General features: G+C 37.1%; 1 protein-coding gene across 2 annotated transcripts in view; it reads left to right on the forward strand.

Moving 5' to 3' along the window:
- TRPM7 (transient receptor potential cation channel subfamily M member 7) overlaps window positions 1-27,874 on the forward strand; it is a 52,194-nt gene that overhangs the window by 19,545 nt on the left and 4,775 nt on the right. The window contains exons 2-34 of one of the 2 annotated variants that reach the window (XM_084214028.1): window positions 838-917; window positions 2,331-2,369; window positions 2,823-3,021; window positions 4,166-4,379; window positions 4,856-4,980; window positions 5,599-5,770; window positions 6,587-6,761; window positions 7,522-7,645; window positions 8,196-8,268; window positions 8,545-8,645; window positions 9,512-9,646; window positions 10,452-10,505; window positions 11,059-11,199; window positions 11,679-11,813; window positions 12,432-12,712; window positions 13,172-13,400; window positions 14,640-14,795; window positions 14,933-15,076; window positions 15,653-15,781; window positions 16,446-16,730; window positions 17,762-17,936; window positions 18,487-18,619; window positions 19,423-19,607; window positions 20,197-20,329; window positions 20,803-21,941; window positions 23,523-23,599; window positions 24,532-24,591; window positions 25,176-25,257; window positions 25,634-25,704; window positions 26,184-26,221; window positions 27,184-27,209; window positions 27,545-27,595; window positions 27,684-27,749. In XM_084214028.1, coding sequence (XP_084070154.1) covers window positions 838-917; window positions 2,331-2,369; window positions 2,823-3,021; window positions 4,166-4,379; window positions 4,856-4,980; window positions 5,599-5,770; window positions 6,587-6,761; window positions 7,522-7,645; window positions 8,196-8,268; window positions 8,545-8,645; window positions 9,512-9,646; window positions 10,452-10,505; window positions 11,059-11,199; window positions 11,679-11,813; window positions 12,432-12,712; window positions 13,172-13,400; window positions 14,640-14,795; window positions 14,933-15,076; window positions 15,653-15,781; window positions 16,446-16,730; window positions 17,762-17,936; window positions 18,487-18,619; window positions 19,423-19,607; window positions 20,197-20,329; window positions 20,803-21,941; window positions 23,523-23,599; window positions 24,532-24,591; window positions 25,176-25,257; window positions 25,634-25,704; window positions 26,184-26,221; window positions 27,184-27,209; window positions 27,545-27,595; window positions 27,684-27,749 — 5,227 coding nt within the window. The remainder of the gene's footprint in view (window positions 1-837; window positions 918-2,330; window positions 2,370-2,822; window positions 3,022-4,165; window positions 4,380-4,855; window positions 4,981-5,598; window positions 5,771-6,586; window positions 6,762-7,521; window positions 7,646-8,195; window positions 8,269-8,544; window positions 8,646-9,511; window positions 9,647-10,451; window positions 10,506-11,058; window positions 11,200-11,678; window positions 11,814-12,431; window positions 12,713-13,171; window positions 13,401-14,639; window positions 14,796-14,932; window positions 15,077-15,652; window positions 15,782-16,445; window positions 16,731-17,761; window positions 17,937-18,486; window positions 18,620-19,422; window positions 19,608-20,196; window positions 20,330-20,802; window positions 21,942-23,522; window positions 23,600-24,531; window positions 24,592-25,175; window positions 25,258-25,633; window positions 25,705-26,183; window positions 26,222-27,183; window positions 27,210-27,544; window positions 27,596-27,683; window positions 27,750-27,874) is intronic. The other variant, XM_084214029.1, reaches the window with a different exon arrangement.

The following is a 27,874-nucleotide window of genomic DNA, read 5'->3' on the forward strand; positions in this document are numbered from 1 at the left end:
AGATTTTTTCATCTTTTTAATTTCTAAAAGTCCTGCCTGAATTTCTTTCCCAATGTGTTGCTGAAACATGACACAGATGTTACACATTATGATGTTGTTTAGCAGCTAACTTAAGATAATTCTGTGAGATAATGTTCATGTGGTTGTTTAAAGCAACTGAAAGACATTATGTCCAGTGATTAGAAAGGTAAACATTTGAAGTAGTGAACATCCCTAATTTCATGTTTCAAAACATGTTTCAAGTTTAACCTTAGAACACAGTTCGGAGATCCCAATTAATTTGATTTACTGGAATGAAAAGTGTCTTGATGAAGAACAAAGGTTATGACCTATTTATTGCTAGTTGAAAAGATTGCCAGTGTTGTTAGAAAGCTTCCTTACCCACAATTTCAAGATGAGAATTTTACTTCATTAAAGAGAGAAATAAATAAAATTAATATTATCTTGGTTTAGTGCAGGTAATGTTTTAAAAAATTTTACCTGATTTTTTTTTTTTCCTTAGCAAGATAGGGTAGCAGTGTATCTTAAAATTGTTTTTGGGGTGTTTCTTGGCGTACATATTTATTTATGTATTAAAACTTTTACTATTTGAATGTTAGCTTTGAAAACTATTACTTCTAGTTTTAAGTGATTTGTGTATAAATTATATAATGGTTCTGATTGTCTCAACTTTTGGAGAGATGTGTGAGGTGCTTTTATAAGGTCAGACATGGTTTTGTTAGTTTTTTGAGAGAGCAAACCCCTCATATTCTAGCTCTTGTTTCTTTAAAAAGCTTTTTTCATTGCCAAGGTATGTGATTTGTATTTTATAATACTATTGCATTCTTTGTTTTTCAGTCCCAGAAATCCTGGATAGAAAATACTTTCACGAAGAGGGAGTGTGTGTATATTATACCGAGTTCAAAAGACCCCCACAGGTAAATGAGGAATTATGCAAGGACTCATTGCTGCTCTTTAATATTAAAAAAGTCAGTATTTTCTTGAGTGTTGGACTGTTTTTTTGTACAAAATACTGTCTTGGGTTTGTGCTCTCTAAATTGGATTTTCTTTTTCTGAAAGGACTTTGGCATTGCAGAAATCTCAAAAAAATGTTCTCCTGTTCCCTTTGCTCCTTCTTACCACTCCTCCTACTGATGTCTATGATCTGTTTATAGTGAGGGGGGTGTGAAAAAGAAATTTCAGAAGTCAGAGAGTCTCATAGAAACGTCCTCTGCTGGAATTTAAAAAACATCATTGTAAGTGTAGGGTGAAGTGTGAAAATCAACCTGACAGTGTAGAAAAAAGGGGTGAAGAATTCATAGAAGAATAAAGAAAACCAAGAATTGGGGTGAGGAGAAAAGTAAAAAAAAAAAAAAAAAAAAACAGGCTGAAGAAATACTTGCTTCTAGGGAAAACAGATAAATGGGAACTGTTCAGATTTCATGTGATGTGTAATAATATTTCATTCGTAAGTTCTTAAACTGGAAAAAAGCTAGGCTGTGAAATGGGGAAATATATTTCTAGAGGAGATGCTGAGGCTAAGAATATTTAGCATATCTCATATGCTGTTTTTACCTTATCTTAAATTAGAGGTGTGAAATCAAGCAAGTTCGTGATAACTCTAGTGTATATCTAGCTGACTTTCACCAAGTGTTACAGGTATCATGTAAGAGTTCCTACAATGATTGAGTTTGACATGCATAGTAATGACATTTGTGTCACAGATAAAATAAATACAAATTGGAAATAGATTTAAAATTGGTATTTTGAAGGCAGTTTTGTCCCCCTGTAATATTTACTATTGTAATTATGGATTTCAGATCACCATTGTTTTCTTAAGCTTCATATATGTGACAGCAGCTGAGAACCCTTTTCTTCTGAGTTTGAGAAAACTTCTATTTCACTCTTCTCCTTAAAAAACCTGTATAAATCTCTTTTGTTATACTGGGGCAGGTTACTATTTTTCATTTAAGTACTTTGTTTATAAACACAAAAGGAACTAAGTGTTGTAGAATTTTCAAATTATTGTAAATAATTCACCACATTCCTTGAAATCATGTGACATGAGAGGCTTTTAGAATTTATAGCCACAATTGCAGCGCATGGAAAATTTGCAAATGCAAACAAAGTAATTAGGAAGCTGTTAAAATTTCCAGAGCATTTAACAAGGAACAGAATGGTCTTCAACACTTTGCCCTTTCAGTTTAAACTATTTGTAGCTTACAATGGACTTCACAACTTTCCCACCACAATTTGTCCTTCAGTTTCTAAGAATGGCCTATGGTTGTTGGTGAATTGCTCTGTGTGAATTATGTGAGAAGTTTAGTCATATCTTTAAATATTTCTTACAGATGCCTTCCAGGATGTCAGATTTGTCAGCAACTTGTCAGGTAAAAAGGTCTTTGTAATTACAATATTTATGAATGTTTTCTCATTAAGTGCTTTCATAATAGGGTTTTCAAAAGTTTTGATCAATATTATGAGTGACAAGTTGGAGAAAGGTTAGATATAAAATAAATACAACTAATGTTTAAAGAACTGTCTGCAATAAGTAGGTCACAGATTTATAAATGTTATATAAATTACTTGGCTTCAAAGAAGTAATTTCTCCTGGCCTCCAGCTTGCTGCCTTAGTGAGCTTCAGTATTTTGCATAATAATATGTATTGTAATTGAGTATTGCTGTAAATATTTATGACAACAAGGCTCACTCTGAAAAAGACGTTTATGCAATGTCTGGAATCTTTGCTTTCTAAATCTATTCTGTTCCTGTTATTGATAAAGGAAGTTTTTTTCTCCTGCAATGGCAGTATTTACCAAAGCATTCTTCCTGGTGTGGGGCAGGTGCTGCTGTGGCCGCTTGGTCAGACAACATGCTTGTTTCACTGCCAGTCTGGCCATGAAATACTCCGATGTGAAGCTGGGTGAAAACTACAACCAGGAAATAGAAGAATGGTCCGTGGAAAAACACACAGAACAGACCTCTACTGATGCTTATGGTGTCATCAACTTTCAAGGTGGCTCTCATTCTTACAGGGCTAAGGCATGTATGATGTTTTGTTGTTCCTTTTTTTCTTACTCTCACCATGTTGCTGCTGAATGCTTAATTCAACTTCTGAAATTGAAGGCTGAAAATATTAATACTTCTATTGTGACAAACCAGTGTCCTCTTCTATTCTAGCATTTTTGTTGTGATTTGAATTCTTTATAATTTCTATTAGTAAAAGATTTTTAGTTGTGGTAGAAATTATTTAAAGCTTATGCAGTTACAGGCTACAGGGAGTGCTTGTACAGTGTGACTTCTGTGGTCAAACCAAAGTGCTTGAGTGAGGGAGCTGTGTTCTTTCTGCAGCTGGCAGAAGCCCCAAGGACAGTCCAGTGCTCCAGGTCAGATCATCTCTGTGAGAGAAGGGCCCTTGGCACAGTTCTTTCATGCTCTTAATAGCAGTGTATGGGTTCCTTTGTACTTAGTGTAGCTTAAAATTGCTGTGAACCCTTTTCTAGGAGCACAGAAACACCAGGCTGCCCACTCTCATTTCTGCTTCCTTCTGCAGAGTGCAAGTGGGGTTGCTCAAACCAGTTTAATGGAGTAGTGAAGTTTTGTTATTTATTCAGAAAGGGTACAATTTCTGCCTGCTGTCCCCATCTCTATTCAATAGCTCATACTGAAGATGTGGCAGTGTTGTAGCTGATCAACCATCTACTTAATCTTATGCTGTTAAACATAGAGTGTTAAAAAGTTGCCAGTTTTGAAGTTTTCTATTGAAAAATGTAGATTTCCTTCCCACCAGGAACTGGGAAGGAAAACCAAGCAATTGTAAAACTCTTTGCAGGGGACACAAAAGCCTTTCCCAGCAGATGGCAGAGCTTTTATAGATACTTCTGAATTTCATCTAATTTAGAGATCATCCAGTGCTTTCACAGAGTCATTTCCTAGGTCACTTTGCCGGTAGGATGGAATACCGTGATCTTTCTGTAGCTGTTTCCTTTCCAAAACTTGCTTTCAAAACTGTCACATCTGGACTACAGAGGATATAAAGGAAACTTGTTCATTTATTGCATCTGCTGTGTTTTGAGAAAGTGAATTACAGTTTCCATAGCCAGGAGTAGGATAATATATCCTGAAATGCATCCTGGTTCCTCTTTTTACACATTTGAACCTTTTAACTCTGTTCTTGTGCCCGCAGTATGTGCGATTGTCATATGACACTAAGCCTGAAGCTATTCTGCAACTTATGCTCAAAGAATGGCAGATGGAGTTGCCAAAGCTTGTTATATCTGTCCATGGGGGCATGCAGAAATTTGAACTTCACCCACGCATCAAACAGTTGCTTGGCAAAGGTCTTATCAAAGCTGCAGTGACCACAGGGGCCTGGATTATAACTGGAGGAGTGAACACAGGTAAGGAACTAGCAAAGTTGGTGCACAATTAGTGGGATTGCAGTTTTATAAGAGCTAATGCATTGCTACATCCTAAACCAAAGAAATTTGAATGAGTTTGGTCAAATGAAAATAATATTCTGAACAAACGTATTTGAAAGTGGGCTACTTTGTATTGAAAAGAGAAATAAGATATAGAGGGGCTAGGTTTTGGGCTTCTTTTTTTTTTTTTTTTTTTTTTTTATGTTTTCTGGGTTTTGCTTTTGAAACAAGGAAGAGTGTTATTTCTTGCTGGGCTAATATTTGTTTTGTTGAGTGACTTTGTTTTCTCCTAGTAGATGTAGCATGGTGCCTTTTCTTTGGTAGTGTGTCAGTAAGTTTCCAGGTTCTTAAAGGCCTGATTATCTAAATAAAACAGTTAAACACCTAAATAAATATTTGTATTCTTAGTAAGATGTGCCATTCAATACTCTGGAATCTTTTTTATGCACGAACAGGTGTTGCAAAACATGTTGGTGATGCTCTAAGAGAACACGCTTCCAGATCATCTCGAAAGATTTGCTCTATTGGGATTGCTCCGTGGGGAGTGATTGAAAACAGAAACGACCTTGTTGGAAGAGATGTAAGGAGGAATTACCTAACTGAAATAATGATTTACCTCATTTACTTTTGACACATCTGCTCAAGCATGTTTTTCCCTTGCTTTGCATCATTGGAGTACTTGCTTTACTATGAAGATACACTCACATCTGTGACTTATGCAAGATCGTTACTGTAAACAAGTTGCAAAATGCAAATGTGCTACAGGAGGAGCTTGTTCTTAAGTACAATCCTTTTTCCTCCCCCACTGATACTATTGAATCAAATAACAAATATACTAAAGTATTACAGAGAATTTGCATTTAGAGAGGATAATAAGTTGAAAAATTTTGATGTGGAGTCTTCAGTGCTGCTGTTTGCCAGAGAAGTCACTAATTTTCCCCAAAGATACGTTTTCAAAGAATCTTTGTTACCCTTCAGTACAGCATCATTTAGTGATACAATTATCTGCTTCCCTGCACCAAGTTCAGAGCTGCAGCTGTTGGTGTATCCTGATCCAAGGCATGCTTATATGTGTCAGTGCTTCCTTGTATGTGCCAGTGCTTCTTGTTGAGCCACCAGTTCTTGTGTCTAGTTAAGTTTCACAGAAACAAGTGTGAATCTTTGCAAGTAAAAGACATTGTTGTGTGCTTGCACTTAGGTGGTTGCTCCATATCAGACCTTGTTAAATCCATTAAGTAAACTAAACGTCCTAAATAACCTCCATTCCCATTTCATTCTGGTGGATGATGGAACAGTTGGAAAGTATGGAGCAGAAGTTAAACTGCGAAGAGAACTGGAAAAAACTATTAATTTGCAACGGATCCATGCAAGTAAGTAATTCTGATGCCTGAGGGCTGTTACTATGGCTTAATGGGAAAGGTGTTTGCAACAAACATCTGAATGACAAAATGAAATAAATTGAAAATTTTGTTTATACTTGAAGTCTAAAATAGTGAATTTCAGCAGCTGCTCTGGACCCTAGTTGTTGCTGGTAGATTTATGATTTCTCTGGGACCAAAGAGGAATCCTTTATGAATGAAGTTGTCTATTTACTTTGTAAAAACAAATGTAAGTCACTTCAGGTCTTGTCACCAAATGCTGATTGGTCTGATTAATTAATGGTGTTGTCACCAAGTCCTGATTGGTCTGATTAATTAATGGCTTTGACACTGGCAGTTTCAGAGTTTGCAGTATGGTGTTTTCCCAGTTGTGGAGCAACACATGTACTTTGACCCTTATAGGAATGCTCTTGCAATATTTATCATCAGTAGAGGATTCCCATGTACCTATGTTCAAACTGTGTATGTGTTGTCACCTTTGGAAATTATTGGGGGAAGTTGGAAGAGGAGATTCAAAAAGAAAAATTCTTTAGTTTTCTGCATTAGTTCATGAATGTTTCTGTGAGGAATCTCTTTGTTTTGTAGATTGTATCCTGTTGTATTGACCAGCTTGGCAGTGCTTGTGTCCCAGCCCAGAACATAAAGTGCTTGAAACTGTGCGTTACCACCGGTTAATGTCTGTCAGACAGTATTTTAATGTTGATTCAATAGAAAGGACAAACATCATTTATTAAATATGTAAAACTGGCCTTAGCCTTCACTATACACTTACAGCATTGTCTGGATTTTATCTTTGCCATTTTCCAGGAATTGGCCAAGGCGTGCCTGTGGTCGCCCTTGTGTTTGAAGGTGGCCCCAACGTCATCCTCACAGTTCTAGACTTCCTTCAGGAGAGCCCTCCGGTGCCCGTGGTGGTGTGTGAGGGAACTGGCAGAGCTGCAGACATCCTGGCCTATGTTCACAAGCAAACAGAGGAGGGGGGGTAAGTGCCAGCAGTGCCAGACTGGACAGAACCACTGAATGGGTCAGGTTGGAAGGGACCACAGTGGCTCATCCCAGAGCACATGGCACAGGATTGTGTCCAGACAGTTCTTGTCATACACAGATAAATGACAAGGGTACAGGTCCATGGCATCTATGTATGTCTGTCATCCACAGATGAGTTTTGAGACCATTTTTTAATGAATCTGTACAAAAGCCTTTTCTGTTAATGTGGAAAACACTTGCCTGTTTTGAGTGTAGCTTCAAATAATAAAAGGGATGTGCTTGGTCTCCACAGTACTTGGTGATTTGGTGATTTCTAGTTAGCTGTCAGGCTTGAATGAATCCTTAAACACTTGGTCCTTGTTGCAGGGGCTGCCTCTGGACCCTGGGAGGCAGGGATCTAATGTAGCTGTAAACCAAATGGCTTTTTTCAGGCTAAGATCACAAATGCATCTTACTCAGATGAGTGACTGCTTATTATTTTGTGTCAAAATCTTCTGGTTGAGATTATCTCAGAACTCAATATGGGAAGAAAAGGGAGAGAGAGTTGAGTTACTATTAGGAGGCAGTAGTATAGAATTGTAGGTTAAGTAACTTGTAGTTCTTCCTAGAGGTTACCCAAGGTTTTGCCACAGCAACGGCAATAAGCTTATAGATAGCAGGACTTTGAATGGACATGTTGAAACTAATTAAATGCATTGTTGTTATTACTGTTCATCTAAAACAATTGTTTTCCTCTTTGTTTGTTTCAATCTCAGGAATGTTCCTGAGGGTGCTGAGCCTGAAATCATTTCAACCATCAAAAAGACATTTAACTTTGGTCAAAGTGAAGCAGTTCATTTGTTTCAGACACTGCTGGAATGCATGAAAAAAAAAGAACTTGTAAGTTGATCTTGCCATAAACTTTTCTATGCAGCGTGCATGCATTTGTGGATAATGAAATGATTTTTTTTCTTTTATTGGATCTATTTTAGTTATGACTACTAATAAAGGTATAGTATCACTGCATGCTTAAAGCAAAACCACTTTATAGAGGTAATGTGTAGCCTGAGTTCAGGGACTGGTGTCTCATTGGGACATCACATTGTGCTGTTCTGAGATAAAAAATGCCTTATTCAGCTAACCATGTCTGCTGGCAGGTTAATCTCATGATCTGTAATGGACTGGAGAGGTAAGCAGGATACTGTGTTATAGAGAGCAGTGAATTGTAATCATAGGAGGAAAAGAAGTTCAAATTAATTGAAGATTGCCACCTAGGTAAACGAAACAGAATGCTAAACTAAAAGTTTGAATTGAACATAGGCTTCAAGTTGCATTGAAGACAAGGTGTCTTTTATGTCAGGAATTGAAAAGGATTTAAAAGACTAAGGCCAATAACCTTTGCCTGAAAGTAACTTTTATCTATTTTTCCCCATTTTGCCATTTTGGACAGATTACAGTATTTCATATTGGGTCAGATGAGCATCAGGATATTGATGTTGCAATACTTACAGCTTTGTTAAAAGGTAAGACTTAATTTTTTAAGATCATTTGGAGCATCCAGCTATTATTGATTACTGTTTATGTGATGGATTATTTATAAAATACCAATAGGAATCGTACATTTTTAAACAAATATCTATCTTCTCATTGTATAATGCTATAAAATGGCATAAATGATGACATATACAGCATAATTCTGTGGTGGATTGCTTGATTTGGCCTTTTTAGGAAGGAAAAAACATTTATTATCGTGTATTATAATTAATTTTAAATTTTCTTCATTGTGTTTGCTTCTTAAGGCACGAATGCATCTGCATTTGACCAGCTTGTTCTTACACTTGCATGGGACAGAGTTGACATAGCCAAAAATCACGTTTTTGTTTATGGGCAACAATGGCTGGTATGTAATGGTCTGGATTAAGCAGAATGATAATTCTTATTAAAGAGAAGCACAATTTACTGTTAAGGATGAATCTTGACTTTTGTAGAGAGAGACCTTGGAATATTGATATGTTTATTTTGAGACAGTAATTTGGGTGTACTGCATAGCCTTAAAGCTGTTTTTTTTGTATTTGATTGAAAATGATCCAAAAATTATAAAAATGTGCTAGCTGTTCTGAATATCTAACAGAGAAAACACATTCTGAAAGGTGGAAGCTGAATTCATGTTAGTCAGATGCTCTTTCTTCATTACAGCTGCATGGCCCTAGAAAGTTCTTAAGAAGCATCTAGTAAAATGCACTATTGGCAGCACTGCCGTCTCTTTTGAGGGAGGGACAGAATGTCTGGATTTTGTAGTTGGAAAATAAGTTTAAGAACTACCTGGTGGCTCTTGCCTTTTCTCCCTAGTAGTGTGAAAATAAAACATGAGCTGACTGAGTGTGCATTCAGAAGTACATACTGTGTAAGGCTTCTCCATTGCCATGATAGTTCTGACATCTTTGAAGCAAATTGTGCTTTAGGTATTTCATGTCTTTTTTTGTTTTATCCAACATCAGCCTATGAGAACACCTCAGTTATGTTAAAACAAATGTCTGCTTAGTCCCACTGTCTCAGCAGGCAGTACCTACAGAACAGTTCAAGTCTTCAGGGTATTCTCCCATCTGTAGTTGTGTGAAGTTCAGGGGATATTCTGAACAGAGGATGGCATCTGTATAGACCTGTAAGGTTTTTCCAGCCCTCTAAATGAAGGAGGTTGATGCAGTATCTAAGTTCACTTTTTTGCTGGCTCTCTCTAGGCTCCACCTTTTTGCTTATTTGTTGTAGGTTGGCTCCCTGGAACAGGCTATGCTGGATGCCCTTGTGATGGACAGAGTTGCATTTGTGAAACTTCTGATTGAAAATGGAGTAAGCATGCACAAATTTCTTACAATTCCCAGGCTGGAAGAACTTTATAACACAGTAAGTAAATGTTTGCTTTTTAAGCTGCTTTTAGAGCAGTTTTTTAGTTGCTCAGCCTGTTGTGTCCTGGCTTATGTGCAGCAGTCTGGAGGTTGTGGGGTGTTGGTAGGGAAGGCTCCTGGGCACAAGGTTGGAGTTGGGAAGTGGGTGCTTTTGGCTGCTGTGCACAGCCCCAGCAGCACCAGAATTGTCTGTCAGCAGGGTGTTCATCTGTGTGTGATGGTGGGGATAGACACTAAAGGGAAAATTGCAGCTCTGAACACACAAAGTGTGCAAAACGCCGTGGGAAAGAGAACAACAGAAAGTGATGTGGGTGGAACTTGTTCCCAGAATCTGAGCTCTATAGGGCTTCATTGGACGGGTTGTCTGTAGCAGTTAACATCATAATAGTTCTAGGAAGAGTTTAATTTGTCAACCTGCATTGTTATAATTATTACTTAGAAAAATTTTGTTACTGTAGGTGTTGATCTAAGAATTCCAAGGCAATTTTGATACCAGTATCCAAAGACAGAACAAAGAACCTTCCACCAGAAATTAGCTGATGTGATTAGTGCACAAATATGGCTTAGGTTTGTGTTAACAGTGTCAGTATCTGCTTTGACAAAAAAAGAAAAAAGAAAAAATAAGTAATTCTTTAGCTAATAAAGCTCTGTAGAGAATCCTCCTTGAGAAGTTTTTTAATCATATTTATTTATATTTTATTATATTTTTATATTCTAAATTAGTTTTTAAAATTAACCTCTTATGGTGCTGCTCTTGCATGCTAATTTCTCATTCCAAATTTTCCCTTTCTTTTGTTATAAAGAAACAAGGCCCAACCAACCCAACACTCTTTCATCTTGTTCGGGACGTCAAACAGGTATGCTCCCCATGTCAAACTCTGTCAAACTAGCAGTTATTTCTTGGTAATTTCTTGTATTTGGCTATCAGTTTGATCTGCAGTTTATTAATTGAATTTCATTTTAAGTATTAAGCTACCTCTGCAGACATTTTGGTGGTTTTTAATATTTCTGTTCTATGCTTGGTGCCCTGTTGCCTAAAAGGTGTTAAACCCAAAGAGTGTTGTCTTTCTTTTGATTGTTTTCCTTCTGGGGGGATTGAAAGCTGATGCTTCCAGCATGGAGAAATTTTGGCGGGTAAACAATAGACAAAAAGGCTCCCCCACCAATGGAATGAGTATCTGTTCTGTTAGGGGTGTTAATGTAGAAAAGGTATCCCCTGGTCTTTCTTTAAAAATAATAACTGCTGAGTCATACAGATGCTTTTTAGGTTTTATGTTGGAGGGTTTTTTAATCATGAAAGGCCTCTTAAAAAAAAATTATTATTCAGAGCTGTGATAAAACATGCAGAAACACTCTAAGCAAGTTTAATATTATATATTGAAAAAGTAAAAATACCTTTTGTATTCCTAGGGAAATCTTCCTCCAGGATATAAAATCAACTTGATTGATGTGGGACTGGTTATTGAATATCTGATGGGAGGAACTTACAGATGCACCTACACAAGGAAACGCTTTAGAGCGATATACAACAGTCTCAGCGGGAACAATCGGGTACGTGCACGTGGGTAACAGCCCATCTGTTCCAGCTGAAAAACCCCAAACCTTTGTGTTTTGTGCAGTGATTGAATCCATGTTAGTTTGTTCTTCTTGTTGATGGACTGGTTCTTTTAAATGCAGTAGTGAGTTCATAAGGGCAGCTGAGATCTATCCTGGGATTGAGGGCAAACAACAGGTTTTGTTCTCCTCAACCCTATTCTAGCATATCCTAATTCCTTCCCTGTGATTTCCTCTTTTCCTGCTTGTAGGGGAAGAAAGGACACTACACATGCAGATTCACCAGGGCTTGGGATGCAGATATTTTAGCTTCTTGTGCAAGCTATACTAACCAACAAGTGTAACTGCCCATTTAGTGACTTCTTAAAAGCAATGAAAACAACCAACAAACCATGTTAAATATCCAGTGAGAATTCTGGTTTTGCTATTTAAGTTCATACATGTTTCAGTAATCAAACCCCTTCTCCTTGTTGTAGAGATCTGGGCGAAATCCTTCAAGTACCACTCCTCAGATGTGTAAAAGCCATGAGTCTTTTGGTAACAGGGCAGACAAGAAAGAAAAAATGCGCCACAATCATTTCATCAAAACAGCGCAGCCGTACAAACCAAAGGTGAGGGCTGTGAGGGGAGCAGAGGGGGGTTTATTTCAAAGAGCTGAGAGTGGGGAGCCTGCTGAAAGCCCAAGTGCTACTGGAGTGTGAGGAGCAGCAATTGCAGTGACTTTGATAATGCCGTAATTTCAACCTTGCTTTTGTACTTGTTTCTAAACTGCAGCGTTTTTACAGGATTCTGTTAAGGGTGTTTCTCTTTCTGTATAGGAGTTTTGTGGATAATCTTTGATATCTTAAGGACCAAAAAGTTTCTCTTCGACAGAGTTCTAGTAATGAAGGTGGGACTCACATAGCTTTGTAGACAGGGAAAGATTTGGCCATGTGTTACTACTACAAGCAGTTTCCATGAATTTTTTTATTTGTATGTAGGTATATTAGTTACAGCTTTTCTTTGATCTATAATTAAAATGAATTCAGTCTCACAGTTATTAAAATGAATTGTACTCAACTGAAGTTTTCGAACAAAAGTTCCAGCTGCTTTTCAAGTCCTCAAAATTTTTCTTTTTTCTTTTTATAATTATTTATAATCTGGTATTTGATCACTCAGCATTTTATTTCAATTTACATAGTCACCGAGTATAGCGACTTAAAATGTGACTTTGTGATTTTATTTTAAAGATTGACACTGGTGCAGAAGAGGGAAAAAAGAAAAGAACCAAAGATGAAATAGTTGACATAGATGATCCTGAAACGAGACGTTTTGCTTATCCTCTGAACGAGCTGTTGCTGTGGGCAGTGCTGATGAAGAGGCAGAAGATGGCCCTTTTCTTCTGGCAGCACGGCGAGGAGTCCATGGCCAAAGCTTTGGTGGCCTGCAAAGTCTATCGGTCCATGGCGTATGAGGCGAAACAAAGTGACCTTGTTGATGATACTTCAGAAGAACTGAAACAGTATTCCAAGTAAATTACATTCCTATTGTTCAAAATATTTTCTTGACATCCGCAATAAAAGTAGCCGGCTACATGTGAACAAAACACAAATTGTTGTGTTAGCACACTTGAAGAGAACTATGTTTTGCAAGAAAGTTTAAGTGGAACTCTAGTAGAAGCTTTATATTAGATATTGCTCTTTCTTGAGGGCTGTTGAAAGTCTTGATTTATAGTCAAATTAAAAGGAAACTCAGTGTGCCATTTTCTTCTGTGTAGTTTCTGTGCATGTTTTGATAGCTGTTTTAACATGCATATGTTTTAAACAGAAGTCACAGATTGATGTATTGTGGTTACAAATTTTAGTGTATCTGGACAGAAGGGACAAATAATAGGCCCTTCAAGTTATGCAAGTTGGGAATTTGTGCAAGAAAATTCACTCATGGTAATTTCTATAGATACTATCTTTTGTTGGTTTTTTCTTCATTTTAGCGAGTTTGGTCAGCTGGCAGTTGAGCTGTTGGAGCAGTCCTTTCGACAAGATGAAACTATGGCCATGAAATTACTGACTTATGAACTTAAAAACTGGAGCAACTCCACTTGTCTGAAGCTGGCAGTGTCCTCGAGGCTCCGTCCCTTTGTAGCACACACTTGCACACAGATGTTGTTATCGGATATGTGGATGGGAAGGCTGAACATGAGGAAGAATTCATGGTACAAAGTAAGCACTGTTGCAGTTATTCATGCAGAAAGGGTCAATGGAGTTTATGTTTACAGGGAAGAAAAGTGTGTTTAAATGCTGTTAGTGTAAAGCTTTCACAACTATAGCTTTTATTAATAAATCCTGTAAGCCAGTCTCCTGTAACTTAATCAAAACTGGAATATTTGTTGTAAACGCTTCTTTTGACACTCTATTATCTTTTCAAATAAGGTACAGAAATATAGAAGGCAAAAACCAGGCAAGTAGCCTTTAATCAGAGGCTTAAAGAGATCATGTGAATACTAATCCCCTACTAAAAACATAGTAGTAACAATCCTTAACAGATGGACAACCTGTTGTACGACTGTAGTTTCGTGCATTTTGGCTTTTTACAGGGAGAACATAAGACTTGTTGTAAAAAAGCTTTGTGAATATCCTATTTTGGAGGAACTGAGCAAAAACAGGGCAAAGAATGAAACAAGGGTAGGCAAACTGGGGACAGGTTTTCCAGCGGTGCACTTTGTGTGATGTAGATCAATTATGATCTAGGCAGAGATAATTGATATAGATCAATGGAACCAAAATGGGAGTTGCATATTTCTTTGAGAAATTAGGTACCAAAACCTAATTGTTGCTAGAAATAAGATGAAATAAAACTTTCCTACAAAATACCTACAAGCATCATTTAACTTGTGACCTACTAAAATCCTCTTTGATAACTGATTAACTGTTTTCTTGCTTGCTTTGTAACAGGCTAATGACAGTAAATAGCTTTCACTTACTCTCTTCATCTATACCTTAGCTCATTTTTTTATGGTATATTGGAAAAAAAAAAAAAAGGCCCAAACAAAACATACACCATTCCCCTCTCCCCCCACAACCTGGTCTAGGCTTTTAAAATACACTTTAACAATACACTGTTCCAAAGCTTCTGGGAGTGGATTAAATAACAGAGTGTGAACAGAACGTCTGTCTTTAGGCTTGGAGCACATTCTTTCTAATAGCTTTGAATTTTGGAATTTGTTGGTTTTTCCCATTTCCTATGTCTTCAAGTCAAGAAACACTCTGTATCTGTGATCCTAAGCTCTTAGGTATATATACAAGTAATAACAACTAATTATTTTCTACATTTTCCCCCTCAAGAGCAAGCAAGTGAAATTTAGATAATACATTTTCAAAGGCTATTCTGTGTGTTGGTGTATTCTGATATTTTTATGTAGTTAGTTGCGAACTATTTACACTTAGTCTTCATCTTTTCAGGTGATACTGAGTATTCTACTCCCTCCTGCCATACTGCTGTTGGAATATAAGACCAAGGCTGAAATGTCACATATTCCTCAGTCTCAAGATGCACATCAAATGGCAATGGATGACAGTGAGAACAACTTCCAGACTGCAGCAGATGAAATACCTATGGTAATGTGGAGCAGAGGGAGATACTAAAAACAATATTCCTCACTTAAATAATTACATTTTTAAGTTAAAGAAGTGAAATTTAGTGCCAGAAAGCATGTATTTCTGTGTGGGAAGTTAACAAGTTTTTTTAAATTTAGGAGGTTTTTAAAGAAGTGAGGATCTTGGACAGTACTTTTGAAAAGCATGACATGGAGACTCCAGCAAAGCCCAAAAGACTCCCAATTACACAGAAGTTCTATGCATTTTATCATGCTCCAATTGTGAAGTTTTGGTTTAATACGGTGAGTTTTTTTCTGTATAGTGTGCATTTTATTTGGAAATGTAGGACAGATGTTTGGGTTATTTTCCCAATGTGTAGTTCTGATTGAGTCAATGTTAAGCACTATCCAAAAAGCAGAGAGAAAACCCCTTACCTTGCTGAGCTGGAAATGAGAAATACTTTATTTAATGAAACTGCATAAGCACATGCTGGGCCCTGTGGTTTGGGGTTTTTAAATTCTGTTCTGAGTAATTCTTTCCCTCAGTTGCTAGCAGGAGTTCTATAACCATGTATTAGGCTCAAGTGCATGCACAGCTTTGTTTCAATCACTGTAATAGAAATGCTAGAATTTGTTCTAAGGGAAAATGGCTGTGATAAGAGCAAAGCTTTGCTAACAATAAATAGCTTGTTACAGCTATTTTTCCTTTTCTAGGATGAAAATGTTTGTATCCCCTTATAAATAATAACTTGTCTGCTAAAAAGGGTAAATATAGTCTTGTAATTCAACTCAAAGCTTTTATTGTATACCACATCAAAAGATTCCATGTACATCTTAAAAAGATCCTTCAGTAATTATATGTTTTATTTCATTTTTTAGTTGGCATACTTAGGATTCCTCATGCTCTACACATTTGTGGTTCTTGTAAAAATGGAAGAATTGCCATCTGTTCAGGAGTGGATTGTTATTGCTTACATTTTCACATCAGCAATTGAGAAAATTCGTGAGGTATGCCTGTAACAATCTGGGATTTTAGCCTTTTTTTGTCTGTTAAAACAGTATGCTTTAAACTAATATTCTGTAAACAAGAAAACTGAAGAAACTTCAAGCATCTGAGTACATGATTTAACACCTTTATCTTAAAGCTTGGTACGGGTTGCTAGATGGAGGCTTTGTAAAATGTGTATTTATTTGTCAGGCAGGCTCCAGCACAGTGCTATGACCAAGATATCAAAACAAAAAAAAAAAAGCTTTAGTGACACAGGAGAGCCATCATAACTACAATGCTCCTGGTCAGCAAGAGACTTTATGGAAGTTCTGTAATAATTTTTAAATGGGAGAGATGAAGTTAGTCCTTAACCTGGTACCTCAGGCTTGACTGAAGGCAGATAGGGTTCATTTTTGTCACAGTAACTGCCTCAAAAGAAATAAAAATCACCAAAACCCACTAAATCCAAAATTCCTTAATAAATTGCTTAGAGCAAAATCCTCCTTTCCTTGTTGTGAAGCTGACACAGTTAAACACTGATTTTGATTCTTCGTAATTTAAGATTTCTCCATTTTGAATAGCTAGTATGTTTTTGCAAGTATAAAAATGCTGGTGATTCATATGCTTTACTGGTGGTCCCTTTGCAATAAATATTAGCTGTCCTGACCTTCATTTCTTTTACAGATTTTTATGTCAGAGGCTGGGAAGATTAATCAGAAGATCAAAGTGTGGTTCAGTGATTACTTCAATATCAGTGACACAGTTGCCATTGTCACTTTCTTCATCGGGTTTGCGTTAAGATTTGGAGCCAAGGGGAATTTTGGAGAAAACACTTACAGAGAAAATTACATCTTTGTTGCTGGAAGAATAACATACTGTCTCAATATCATTTTTTGGTATGTGCGATTACTGGATTTTCTAGCTGTAAATCAACAGGCTGGCCCTTATGTTATGATGATTGGGAAAATGGTAAGTACTATGTTTGTTACTGATTTTTTTTTTTCCCCAACTGCATCCATTTACAACTTCTCTCAATAGTTTTATTTAGTTAGAAGTTTCTTTTCTGCTGTAATAGGATAGCAACTTGGTATGCAGAATTAGCCAGCTGGAATATAACTTCAAGGGTTTCAAAAGAAGCACTGATTAGAAGGCTTCCTTTATGGAGCTATCCCTGTTACATAAATGTGAAAAAAGGCAAATCTTCCTTCCCTGCCCTGTTTTGTTCTCAGATGTCAGACACTTAAATAAATATGACCAAGCCTATGTCCTGATTCAGCTTCCCATCTAGGTCTGAAATTTACAGCCTTTGTGTTCTTTATCAAAACTTTTAACTTGTTTATTGTCATGAAGCACCTTCATGGTTTTTGTGCTATGGAAAACTGGGAATAGATTGTGCTTCTTGTCATCTCACACAAAAAATACTAAAATTGTTTAAACTTAAAATTAATAACCTATCTCTACTGTCAGTCGCTATTCTAAATGTTAAAACCATTATAAGGCTTGTGAGCTGTATATATGAATGTGGAAGGAGCTTTTGTGTCTTCCCTCTATAAAATGGTTCTTACAAAATTGAACCCTCTCATTCCTTAAAAACAGGGGCAATCAAGTTACTTATTTCTCACTTTGATTTCTTACAAGAGGCATAGGTTCTCTGTTCCTGCCCTTGGAAAACTGCCTCTGTTTTTTGTGCAGCTATTGAGTACCTTTATGAAGGAATATTTCCTTGTGTACCTAATAGTATTCAAGTTGAAAGGGAAATATGCTCAGTTGCCTTTGGCCAAGGGTACTAAATACATTATAAAAAAAGACAGGAAAAATTTGGGGTTTTTTAAGAGGGCTTGTTGTTTAACAAAATTTTCTGAGTGAAATATCTGTGTCCTGGACTCTTCCTTATAAAATACATAGAATTTCTCAAGTGTAACCTATCACTGTATAAGTTTTTAGAGTTGTGTTGTCATATTTATGATCTTGTGGATTAACTGACTTTTTTCTGTTAACAGGTGGCCAACATGTTTTACATTGTGGTGATTATGGCACTTGTACTACTTAGTTTTGGTGTTCCCAGGAAGGCAATACTGTATCCTGATGAGGCACCCTCTTGGACTCTTGCTAGAGATATTGTGTTTCATCCATACTGGATGATTTTTGGTGAAGTCTATGCCTATGAAATTGATGGTAAGATACTGCAATTATGAAGCAAGTAAAGAGAGAACGTACTCTGATAAGATCTTCTCAAAATCTTATGAAATTCTAATTTTATGAAAGTCCCAGTACTGTTGGCATTAATTCCATTCCATGGAAGATCTCCCTTTTGTGGGTTTCAGCTGTATAACTATGTGACCTGATTCTTCATTTTCTTTTCTAAAACTTGTTTGGCTTCGAATAAAAATTACATAATTACAAATTCTCTCAAGGCTATTCCTAGCAGGATTTTGGAATTCTGCCCCACAGCTATCATGACAAAATTTTGGCTGTGATGATGTACTATGCTTTTTTTAGAAAGCCAATAATATTATTACAGCATAGTATCAGCCAGAAACAATTGTCTCTGGTATTTTCCTACCATGTTCCTAAATGCCTGGAGACATTTCAAACTGCAGAACCAGTACATCATAGTTGGTTGCTGCAAAATGTAAGTGACCTTTGGGGGTTTTTTTGTGTCTGTACCTGCTGGGAGTTGTAAAAGATGTACATGTCTTCTCTGTGTCTTTTTTTCCCAACACAGTGTGTGCAAATAATTCTGATGAAAAAGTTGCTCATCTCTGTGGCCCAGGAACATGGTTGACCCCATTTCTTCAAGCTGTCTACCTCTTTGTGCAGTACATAATCATGGTTAATCTCCTGATTGCATTTTTCAAGTAAGTATGTAGATAATAGTTAGTTTTTGCTAATAATTGGACAAGTGTCTATCTCACTGCAGTAAGATGACAGGATAAGAACTGATGCCAAATCAAAGCAATCCCATTTCCTGGAAGTTTATTCAGGTTCTAAGGCTGGTCTTTGTCTCTTCCTCACTGCAAGCTCATGACTGAGTTAGGGAAGTGTGTGATGTGACTGGTTCCTGTCACATCTCTGAGGTCAGGGGAATCAGAAGTTCAAGGAAATTTGAAGGTATTTTGAAACTTCTCTTTGTGAAAAAAACAAACAAAATTGTTTCCTTTTCTTAATTGACTGTTGTTCCTAAATTAATTTAATGTTCTCCAGTTGGTTGGGTTCAATTGTAGTAAGTTGTCTTTTACAGTTCTCTGCAAGTGTTTGATTTATGGGCATAAGCAGCTCACAAACACTAAAGAAGGCAGACTGCAGAATTAACATAGTGCTAGAAATAATTAATTTTTTTGTTCAGCAAACTTGAAATTTGATCTCAGTGTAATTTATTTCTGAGTAAAGATACTGAGATGTTACATGATGGGAGAATTTCTTTAGCCCTCTCCTTGCTCTGAATCATGGTGTTCTCTTAAATGTGTTTCCACTTCCACAAAAAAATTTTGCAGCAAAAAACAAGTTTATGCTTTTGTCTTACTTAACTGCCATTAGAATTCAAGATTGTTATCAATGTGTTAAAAAACAAACAATCCAACAACCACTAAACAAACAGCAACAACTCCCCACCACCCCAAAAGACACCTTGATGTGTTAATATTGTTCTGTTCCCTTTCAGCAACGTGTATTTACAAGTCAAGGCAATTTCCAACATCGTGTGGAAGTATCAGCGCTATCATTTCATTATGGCCTACCATGAAAAACCTGTTCTGCCTCCACCACTGATCATTCTCAGCCACATGGCTTCCCTCTTCTGCTGTATATGTAAAAGAAGAAAGACAGACAAGGCTTCAGATGGGCCAAGTATGAACAGTTATCCAAAAAACTGCAGTAGTGTTTTTGACATGGCTAAAGCAAACTGTCAGAATAGCACTATGTTCTTGGTTATAATGTGTATTCTGAAGAAAGTCAAAGTGGGTCTTAATTTTATATTTTTTCAATATTGATAATTCTTTTGAAAATCACCATGTATTTCTCAAGAGTTTAATGCCAACCCCTAGAAATCTCCAGTAAAACTAATCTGTCACACAAATAGATTAGATTTCTTGTTATTGCTAATGGAGAAAATTTTTTTTCTTTCTGTAAAACTTCTCTGAAACTTTAAAAAAATTAAATCCAGCTACAGAATCTAGCTTCTGTCTCAAAGGGATTAAAGGGTAGGAGTGTAAGGAATGATCATATTGTGCACAGATCCTCTCAGAACTTATTTTTGCAATGAGAGAGGAAGGGTCTTAAGTGGCCCTCTGGTAGGGCTTTTTGGTTGTTGAGGTTTTTTTTTTGTTTTTATTGTAGTGTTTTATTGTTAATGCCCTTAGTAGACTTATGACTATTAGATTTCAGCACCTGTACAACTTCACTACTTATGTGATCTTAAATGTTGATCTCTCTTTAGAACTCTACCTGACAGAAGAAGATCAGAAGAAACTTCATGATTTTGAAGAGCTGTGTGTTGAGATGTATTTCAATGAAAAGGATGATAAATTTCATTCTGGAAGTGAGGAGAGGATTCGAGTCACATTCGAACGGTAGAATATTTAAATCAAAATTTCTGAATAGACAATTAGAACTTTTACAGGTTTTTTTAATGTACTTTAAAGGGGGAGAAATGCAGCTCAAGAACATAAAGTGTTTATGCAAATTTTATATGGTATCTTTCCATTGCTAGGCAGAAACTGATAATGTGGTTGATTCTTCTTGACCTATAGAAGCACTCAGTAAACTGAGGCAATCGTATAATTTAGTTTCCCATGATGTTTTAAGAAACTGATAGATTTCAGGAAGTGCTGTAGGCCGTCAGTTGATAGCTGTTTTAATTCTGTGATTCAGAAGTACGTACAAATGTTGTATTACAAAACAGTCCAGTGTTGTTCTGTTATTGTGAGACTTCAGAGTTGTTTTTCCCTCTGATTAAATGGACAGAAAGGGTTATAATCATGGGGTTTTTTGCACATTGAGAAAAATACCTTTCATAGCTACTTCATAATTTGATTTTTCTTAGGGTGGAACAAATGTGCATTCAGATAAAGGAAGTTGGTGATCGTGTCAACTACATTAAAAGGTCATTACAGTCTTTAGATTCACAGATTGGCCACCTCCAGGATCTGTCTGCTCTAACTGTGGACACTCTGAAAACACTGACTGCCCAGAAAGCTTCAGAAGCCAGCAAGGTTCATAATGAAATCACCCGGGAATTGAGCATTTCAAAACATTTGGCACAAAATCTCATTGAGGATGGCTCTCTCAGATCATCTGTGTGGAAAAAGCACAGCATTGGAAATGTCTTTGGTTCTTTTCCACAAGGAGGCCTAGAGAGTAACAATGCTTTACTCTGCAACATTTCCATCCGTGATGACAAAGAAGTCCAGCATAAGACAATTGGTCAGGAGTTGGCTCTCGCTCCCCGGAGAGAAGAAAAAAACTTCCAAGAGGCAGGTTCCTCAGGCAGTGCCTTATTTTCAAACGCTGTTTCCCCTCCAGAACTTCGCCAACGAATACAGGCTGCAGAGATCTCAAAATCCGCTAGTAAAAGTAAAAAATTAGGCAACTCATCCAACAGCATGCCACATGTAACATCCCCAACAACAAAGTTTTTTGTTAGCACTCCATCTCGACCCAGTTGCAAAAGTCAGCTGGATTCTTCAGCAAAGCATGAAGAGACTGTTTTCTCTAAGGCTACAGAAGGAGATAATAATGTAGAATTTGGTGCATTTGTGGGTAAGTATAACAAAGTAGATTCTGAATGTCCTGAAGTCATTATTAGCTGCTCTTATCCTCTTGCTTCTGGCTCTGCTTGCCTTGCTTTCACCCAACCTTGTGTTGAAAATGGAGGATACGTTAATTGTGGTTTTATTCATGATGAGAGTGACACTAATGATAACTACAGCTGCAGAGTTGACAAATGTGCTCACCAGTCCCCTGTCAAGTTAGCGAAGAACAAGCCCCAAATGAAGTTCTCTTTGTCAACGGGCGACTTGATGTCAACAGTCAACTGTGGCGGCTCGCATGGAAAATTGAATATTAAAGATGAACTTTCCAAAAGTCAGCATGTCCATGCAATGGAACTGCAAACCCGAGATTTATGTTCTAACATCCTTATGGGACTACTTCATAAACTGTGGACCAAATCTAAGCCACAAGGTTTGACTTATCAAGAATTGTATGGTATTTTGGGTGTATTCCGGTTGCAGGTGACTTTATTCTACCATTTTGCTCTGCTTTTTTTGCATTTAACATCTCTAATTTCCCTATGTTGCTTGAATGTTTTTTTTAACTTAAATTATAATTTCTCCATAATTCTGTCACATAGACAATATTTTTCTGACAAACATTATCCAGTTGTTGAGTATAGCAGTTTTGGGCAATTAGCAGCTGTACAACTTGGTACGGGCACTGTAGACAAACCTTTTGTGGCTCATTATAAAGCTCCTACCTTCCGATTGCATAAATCAAAAATATTGTCTATTTCTTGACGTAATTACAGAACACTACTCAGGCTGATGGAGTCCTGGACAAATGTCTTTGTGGTATCTGTGTCAAGCTGGGGGTTCCTCCTCTACTTTATTTCTAAACACTGTTACAGCTGGGATCTTCCACTGTTGCCTAGGCTAACCTGGGTTGGGGCTGTCATTTTGGAAGCTTCCAAAGTCCTTTAATTCAATACAACATTTTGCCTCCCCTCAAGTTCTGCTTAACAGTAAAAAGGTGGATGATTTTGGTTAGTTACCTACATATTTGAATGGTAAAACAGTGGCAGATTCATTGCAAAACACAGGTGTGGGTTTACTAACTGATCCCTGTAAAGCAGATAATGCTTTAAGTATGCTTAGTGTTTAGTAGAAGATTGTAATCTGGAATTGTCAGGTTGTCTGCAGAGGTGTTGTCTTGCTAAAGCTGTTTAGGGATGTCTCAGTGTTTTCCAGAGATTTGCTGAGGTTGTATAAATTTAAATCTCTAGACAAGAGTTTATTCTCCTGCTGTGAAACTTGGATTTCTAAGAAGTTACCTACATTAGCTATTTATGTGTAAGTGCCTCATGGTTGAAAAAAGAAAGCAAGGCTAAACAGAAATTATGGACAGTGATTGTACAACTCTTATCTAATCTTTAAATGTACTTCACCACTAATAACTTTGAATACTAACTATACTTATTTACTGGAGCCAGATTTTTTTTGTATATGGTCCTCTGACATCTCTAGCATTTAGAACATACCCTTCATTCTTACTGCTCACAGTTTACACCACTTGTGATACCATGCAGGTTTCAATTGTGAAGCCAAGTAGATTTTCATTCATTATAAAGCCACATGATTGGGAAAATTCTGAAAAGTATTTCTTTCAACTGGGAGGATGAAGGGTATATTGTAAAAGCTACCTCCAGGAAACTGTCTACTTTCCCTTCATTTGTCAAGCATACATCATCAAAGCACTGTAATCCAGGCCTTGTTCCTTTCCTGTGAGGAGCATACCCTTGAGTAAAAATTTAAAATATTAGCTTTATATTCTGAGTGGTGGTGCTCCACACCTCAGTGCAGGAAAGGCAACAGTTTGCTATTGTTACACTGGTCTTCACTTGAGCGTGTTTGTAATGTCTTTCCTAGTGCAAACAGACCTTAGGTGGTTTGTAACCCTGTGCTATGGTGATGCAGACTATTGGCATGGTCAGAACATTGGAGGTTGCCTTTGATTTTGAATACTCTTTTTGAATTCACTGTGTCAAAGGTCACAGAGACAGCATGGACCTACAGCGGTTCAAAGAGGCAGCCAGCAAAATGAGGGAAAGAAGTGCTGATATTGAGGTGAGCATGAAAGGCTTTGTCAGGTATGATCATGGGGATCATTTTCTTTTAAACTCTAATGTCACAGTATGTTTGGAAAAAGCCTAAAACAAAATATAATCAAAAAACTTACACCTTCCTTGCAGACTGCACTTTGCATCTGTTTCATGATTAAAAAAAAAAAAGTCCAGTGAAAACTCATGTAACCTTAACTGCCATCAAATACTGTTGCTTCATAGTAGGATACTAGTGAAATAAACAAGCTCTGAGGTTATGAAAGCTAAGATGACTACAACTGTGAACTGAGATAAAATTAAGTGTTCCATAATTAGTGTTCAACTAAATATTTTACACTCATAAATTTCAAGATCTGCCTTAAGACTAGAGTAATTTATGTTATAATTTATAGAGCAAGGTGACAGTGTATATAATTTTCAAAAGTGACAAAAAATGTTCATTATGCTTCCAAGAAGAAAAAGCTTTTTAATAAGCTCATCATAAACTAAAATGAATAATATCCATTCCCTTAAAGAAATCCCCTTAAAGAATAATAAAAATTAGTAAAACAGAAAAGTGGTTACTAATAAACCTGCTTTCCAAGTACTGTAGTGTATGTGTGCATATATATATATATATATATATATATATATATATATATATATATATATATATATGTATGTATATATATATGTATGTATGTATATGAATGCTAGTTTCCTAGTTTTTGCCATGTAGCTGTTGAATTAGTACATACAAATTACTATTTGCAGTTATCATGCATTCAGGGGGGAATACACCTGAGAATTGCATTATGACCATTTGAAATGCTTCTCTTCTGCTGAGTTGCTGCTTCTAAACCTTTTGATGAGTACAATGTGTGACCAAAAAGCTTTTTTTATGTATTTTTGGCACAGTTTTTTTGTTGTTAACAATTTGCTTTGTTTCTTTGGTAGGAACAGCAGGAAGACTTCAAAAAAGCTATATTGGAGGGTATAGAGACAACCAGACTTCAAGTAAGTGAAGAAAGTTTCCATTTATTAGGAATGTTACTTTCAACAGTTACTAAAAAATGTTCTTTCCAGTAAAGACCTGGCTCTCTGTTCTTATCTCATTATCTGTAAACTGGATGTCTCCTTGACAGAGGTCTAAAACGTTCTAGTGTTTAGGGATGTAAAGAAATATTGAAATTTAGTTTCTGCCAGAGCCATATTCTTATATAGGAATAGATAGCAAACAAAGGCACAAAACAGATGAGCTGAACATGGTGCCTGTAGGAATCCAGCGTAATTGACATTTCTGTCACTCGTTGCTGTTGTAACATTCCCTTGCAAAGAACTCTTTTGGTGTAGGTCAGGAGTCTTAATGTGTGCCTGAAAATTTTACAGCTGGTGGCTACTGTGAGAAGAGCATTTTAACTGACTTAATGCACTCAACTTGTGCATTTCTGTGCAGTGAGGTATTTGAAGTACATCCAGAAATTTTGAAGAATCCTGGCCAGTCCTAAAAAGAAAAACTGGGCAGATTGTGTTCCAAGAGTAGTAGTTGAAAGCAATAATGGTAATGATGACTGATGGTAAATGTAATTATTTTTTTGTAGGGTCTTCAGACTGACAGTGATCTACAACAATCCAGTTCTTGTGGTGGGTTCACTGACCCTCTGACAGCCCACTCAGAGCAGTGTAAGTCTGGGCTCTGCTCATGTCCCCTAATGTTGTCTCTAACTTGCTTTGCTACTGGGTATCCTAAGAAGGTGCAAAGGAAACACAAATGGTTAAATAACCTTGAAATATTTTAATGCTTAGTAGTACTTGTATCTTTTGCTTCTTGTGGTGGTTCTAGCCATGCCAGCTCAGTTCTGTTCCCTTGGATTTGCCACGGACAGCCAGAGCTGTAAAACCTGAAGTGATCTAGTTAGGACTGCAAACTTCTTCTAAAGCTGTGGTCAGGCTTGTTTCATGAGAGCTTTGTTAAGTTGTCTGTTTGTTCACTGTTAGGAAACAGGTGACAGTGACAGCTGCCATTCTTTGTCCTGTTACAAATCTCCTTCATTTGTAGTGTACAGCAAGAGCAGGAGAGCATCGAGTGACGACACACAGCAAGTTGACTCTAAAGCAGCCTTACTGCCGGTTTGTATCAACCTTTTGTGACATTCTTGAGCACAACTAGAAGCTGAACAAATAAAGGAGAAGTAAGAGATAAGGAGTAATACTGATTTGTGGACTTGCTTGTTCTAGGAGGCAACAGGAGACCTGTTTTCACTAAGGGAAGAAGTTGTGTATGTTCTCACTATGAAAATCTGTGCTGTTTTCTGTTTGTAGAAATAAAATCAAAATTCTTTTCTTTTAAGGAAAAGAATTGCTTATATAATCCATAAACAGTAGTGAATATAGAGCCTTATTTATTCTTTTAATTGTAGTTTACCATTTCTTGGTTGTATTTGGGTGTCTCCATTCAACTGCAGTTCAGTGCAGCCTGGTTTATTTCCAATAAACAGGCTGTATTCCAAGAACTTAAAACACATTACCACCCCACCTCCAACTGAATCAACTGTGCTTTCCTTACAAAACTGAAGCCCTTTTTGTTTTTCTTCTCCTTTGTTTTAAAGGATTGGCTACAAGGCAGACCTTCAAATAGCAGTCAAATGTAAGTAAGCTTTCTACTAATGGAGCAGTTTTATCACTCTGTATGTTGTTCTGTTTTTCTTTTTGGTTGTCTTTGGCTATAGTGGTGTTTAGTTGCATTTAATGAGAACAAAAGCCCATGAAGTTTGATTTCCCCCCCCCCTTCTAATAAATAACCAGATGTATTCACTGGAATCATAGGATCATCATAGAGTGGTTTGGGTGGAAAGGCTTTCCCCTCCTGTCTCTGGAGCAGAGGGGCTCCAGCTCTCCAAGTATCTTTGTGGCCACTCTGGGCTCTTCCTAACAGGTCCTTCTTACCTTGGGGACCCCAGAGATGGCCACAGGGCTCCAGCTGGGGTCTCTTGCAGAATCACCCCTCAGCCTGCTGGCCACTCTTCTTGGGGTGCAGCCCAGGACTGGCTTGGCTCCCTGGGCTGCAGGTGCTCATGGGTGGGTCAGGCTGAGCTCTCACCATGCTTTAACAGGTTCTGTTTAGATTAATGGTGTCACATGTTGGAGGGCAAAACATGAAAATGTGTTGACACAGTGAGCAGCTCGCTTCCTGGTAAAGGTCTTTACCCTGCCTTTCAAACTGAAATTATGCAGACATTGCTCTTGTTACCAATTACCCCTGAGTTAACTGCTAAAGCCATTACCTTATTTATCTGATAACAGAGGGGTAACTGTTGTGAACAAGCTTTAATTAAAGCACCTCTGTGGGAATGAGCTCTTGTGATGCAAACTTAGCATAATGTTGTGCATGACTTGGAGGTATTGAAAGTGTAGCTGTAAAAACACGAGATTACTTAACAGCTTTCCATTACTATTTTGTAATTAAGAAACCTGTACTGCCCTTGAAAAATAGGATAACAGGAAAAAAGTGGTACTGTGAGGTTAACAAGGTGACCTAGGATGATGTGTCAAAATCAGGGAATCCAGAGTAAGTTTGAAGGTGACTGTTGTTTTTGTGGCATTTGACAGGCCATCGGAGGAAGATGCATTGAATGGTAAGTTGTCTTTCTGCTCTAGAGGTGAGAGATTTTTATGTATAACCAACTGCTTGGGTCTTGTATGGGAATGCATTTAATTGATGGTAATTTGGAATTTATTGGACACACAATACTGTGATTTAAAAAAATTTAAAAAAAAATTTCAATAAACAGCCAAGCATTAAGCACTACATTTTTCCCCCCCTGAGGTACCAAAGACTTAAGTGCAATATTTAATTATCTTCACAGCAGATCCTTTTCAAAGGGTAGTGTGGTATTTTAGTTCATAAATTAGTAGCTAGAGTATCTTTTTTTTTTTTTTTTTCCTTTTTTTCTCCTTAATCTCTTTTCAGGCATTGCTTCTCCTTTCAAGCCTATCATGGATATCAATTACTATTACTCAGGTCAGTCCCTCTTACAAACTAATGCTTGTATTTATATTGACATTTATAAGATCCTTAAACTTCAACAAATGCTGTAATTTTTCTCTAGCTGTAGAAAGAAATAACCTGATGAGATTATCACAGAGCATTCCATTCACTCCCGTGCCTCCAAGAGGTAAGAACAGTATTTCTTGTTGCTGGTTCACTGCGGTCTTTTGGGGATGAAAAGCAAACCTTACGGATTCTAATTTGGTTTGATCCTTCTAATATAGAAGAATCAAGGCAAAGTTCACAGTTTCT

Source organism: Fringilla coelebs (genome assembly GCF_963513975.1).
Source record: "Fringilla coelebs genome assembly, chromosome: 12".
In the NCBI taxonomy this organism is placed as follows: domain Eukaryota; kingdom Metazoa; phylum Chordata; class Aves; order Passeriformes; family Fringillidae; genus Fringilla; species Fringilla coelebs.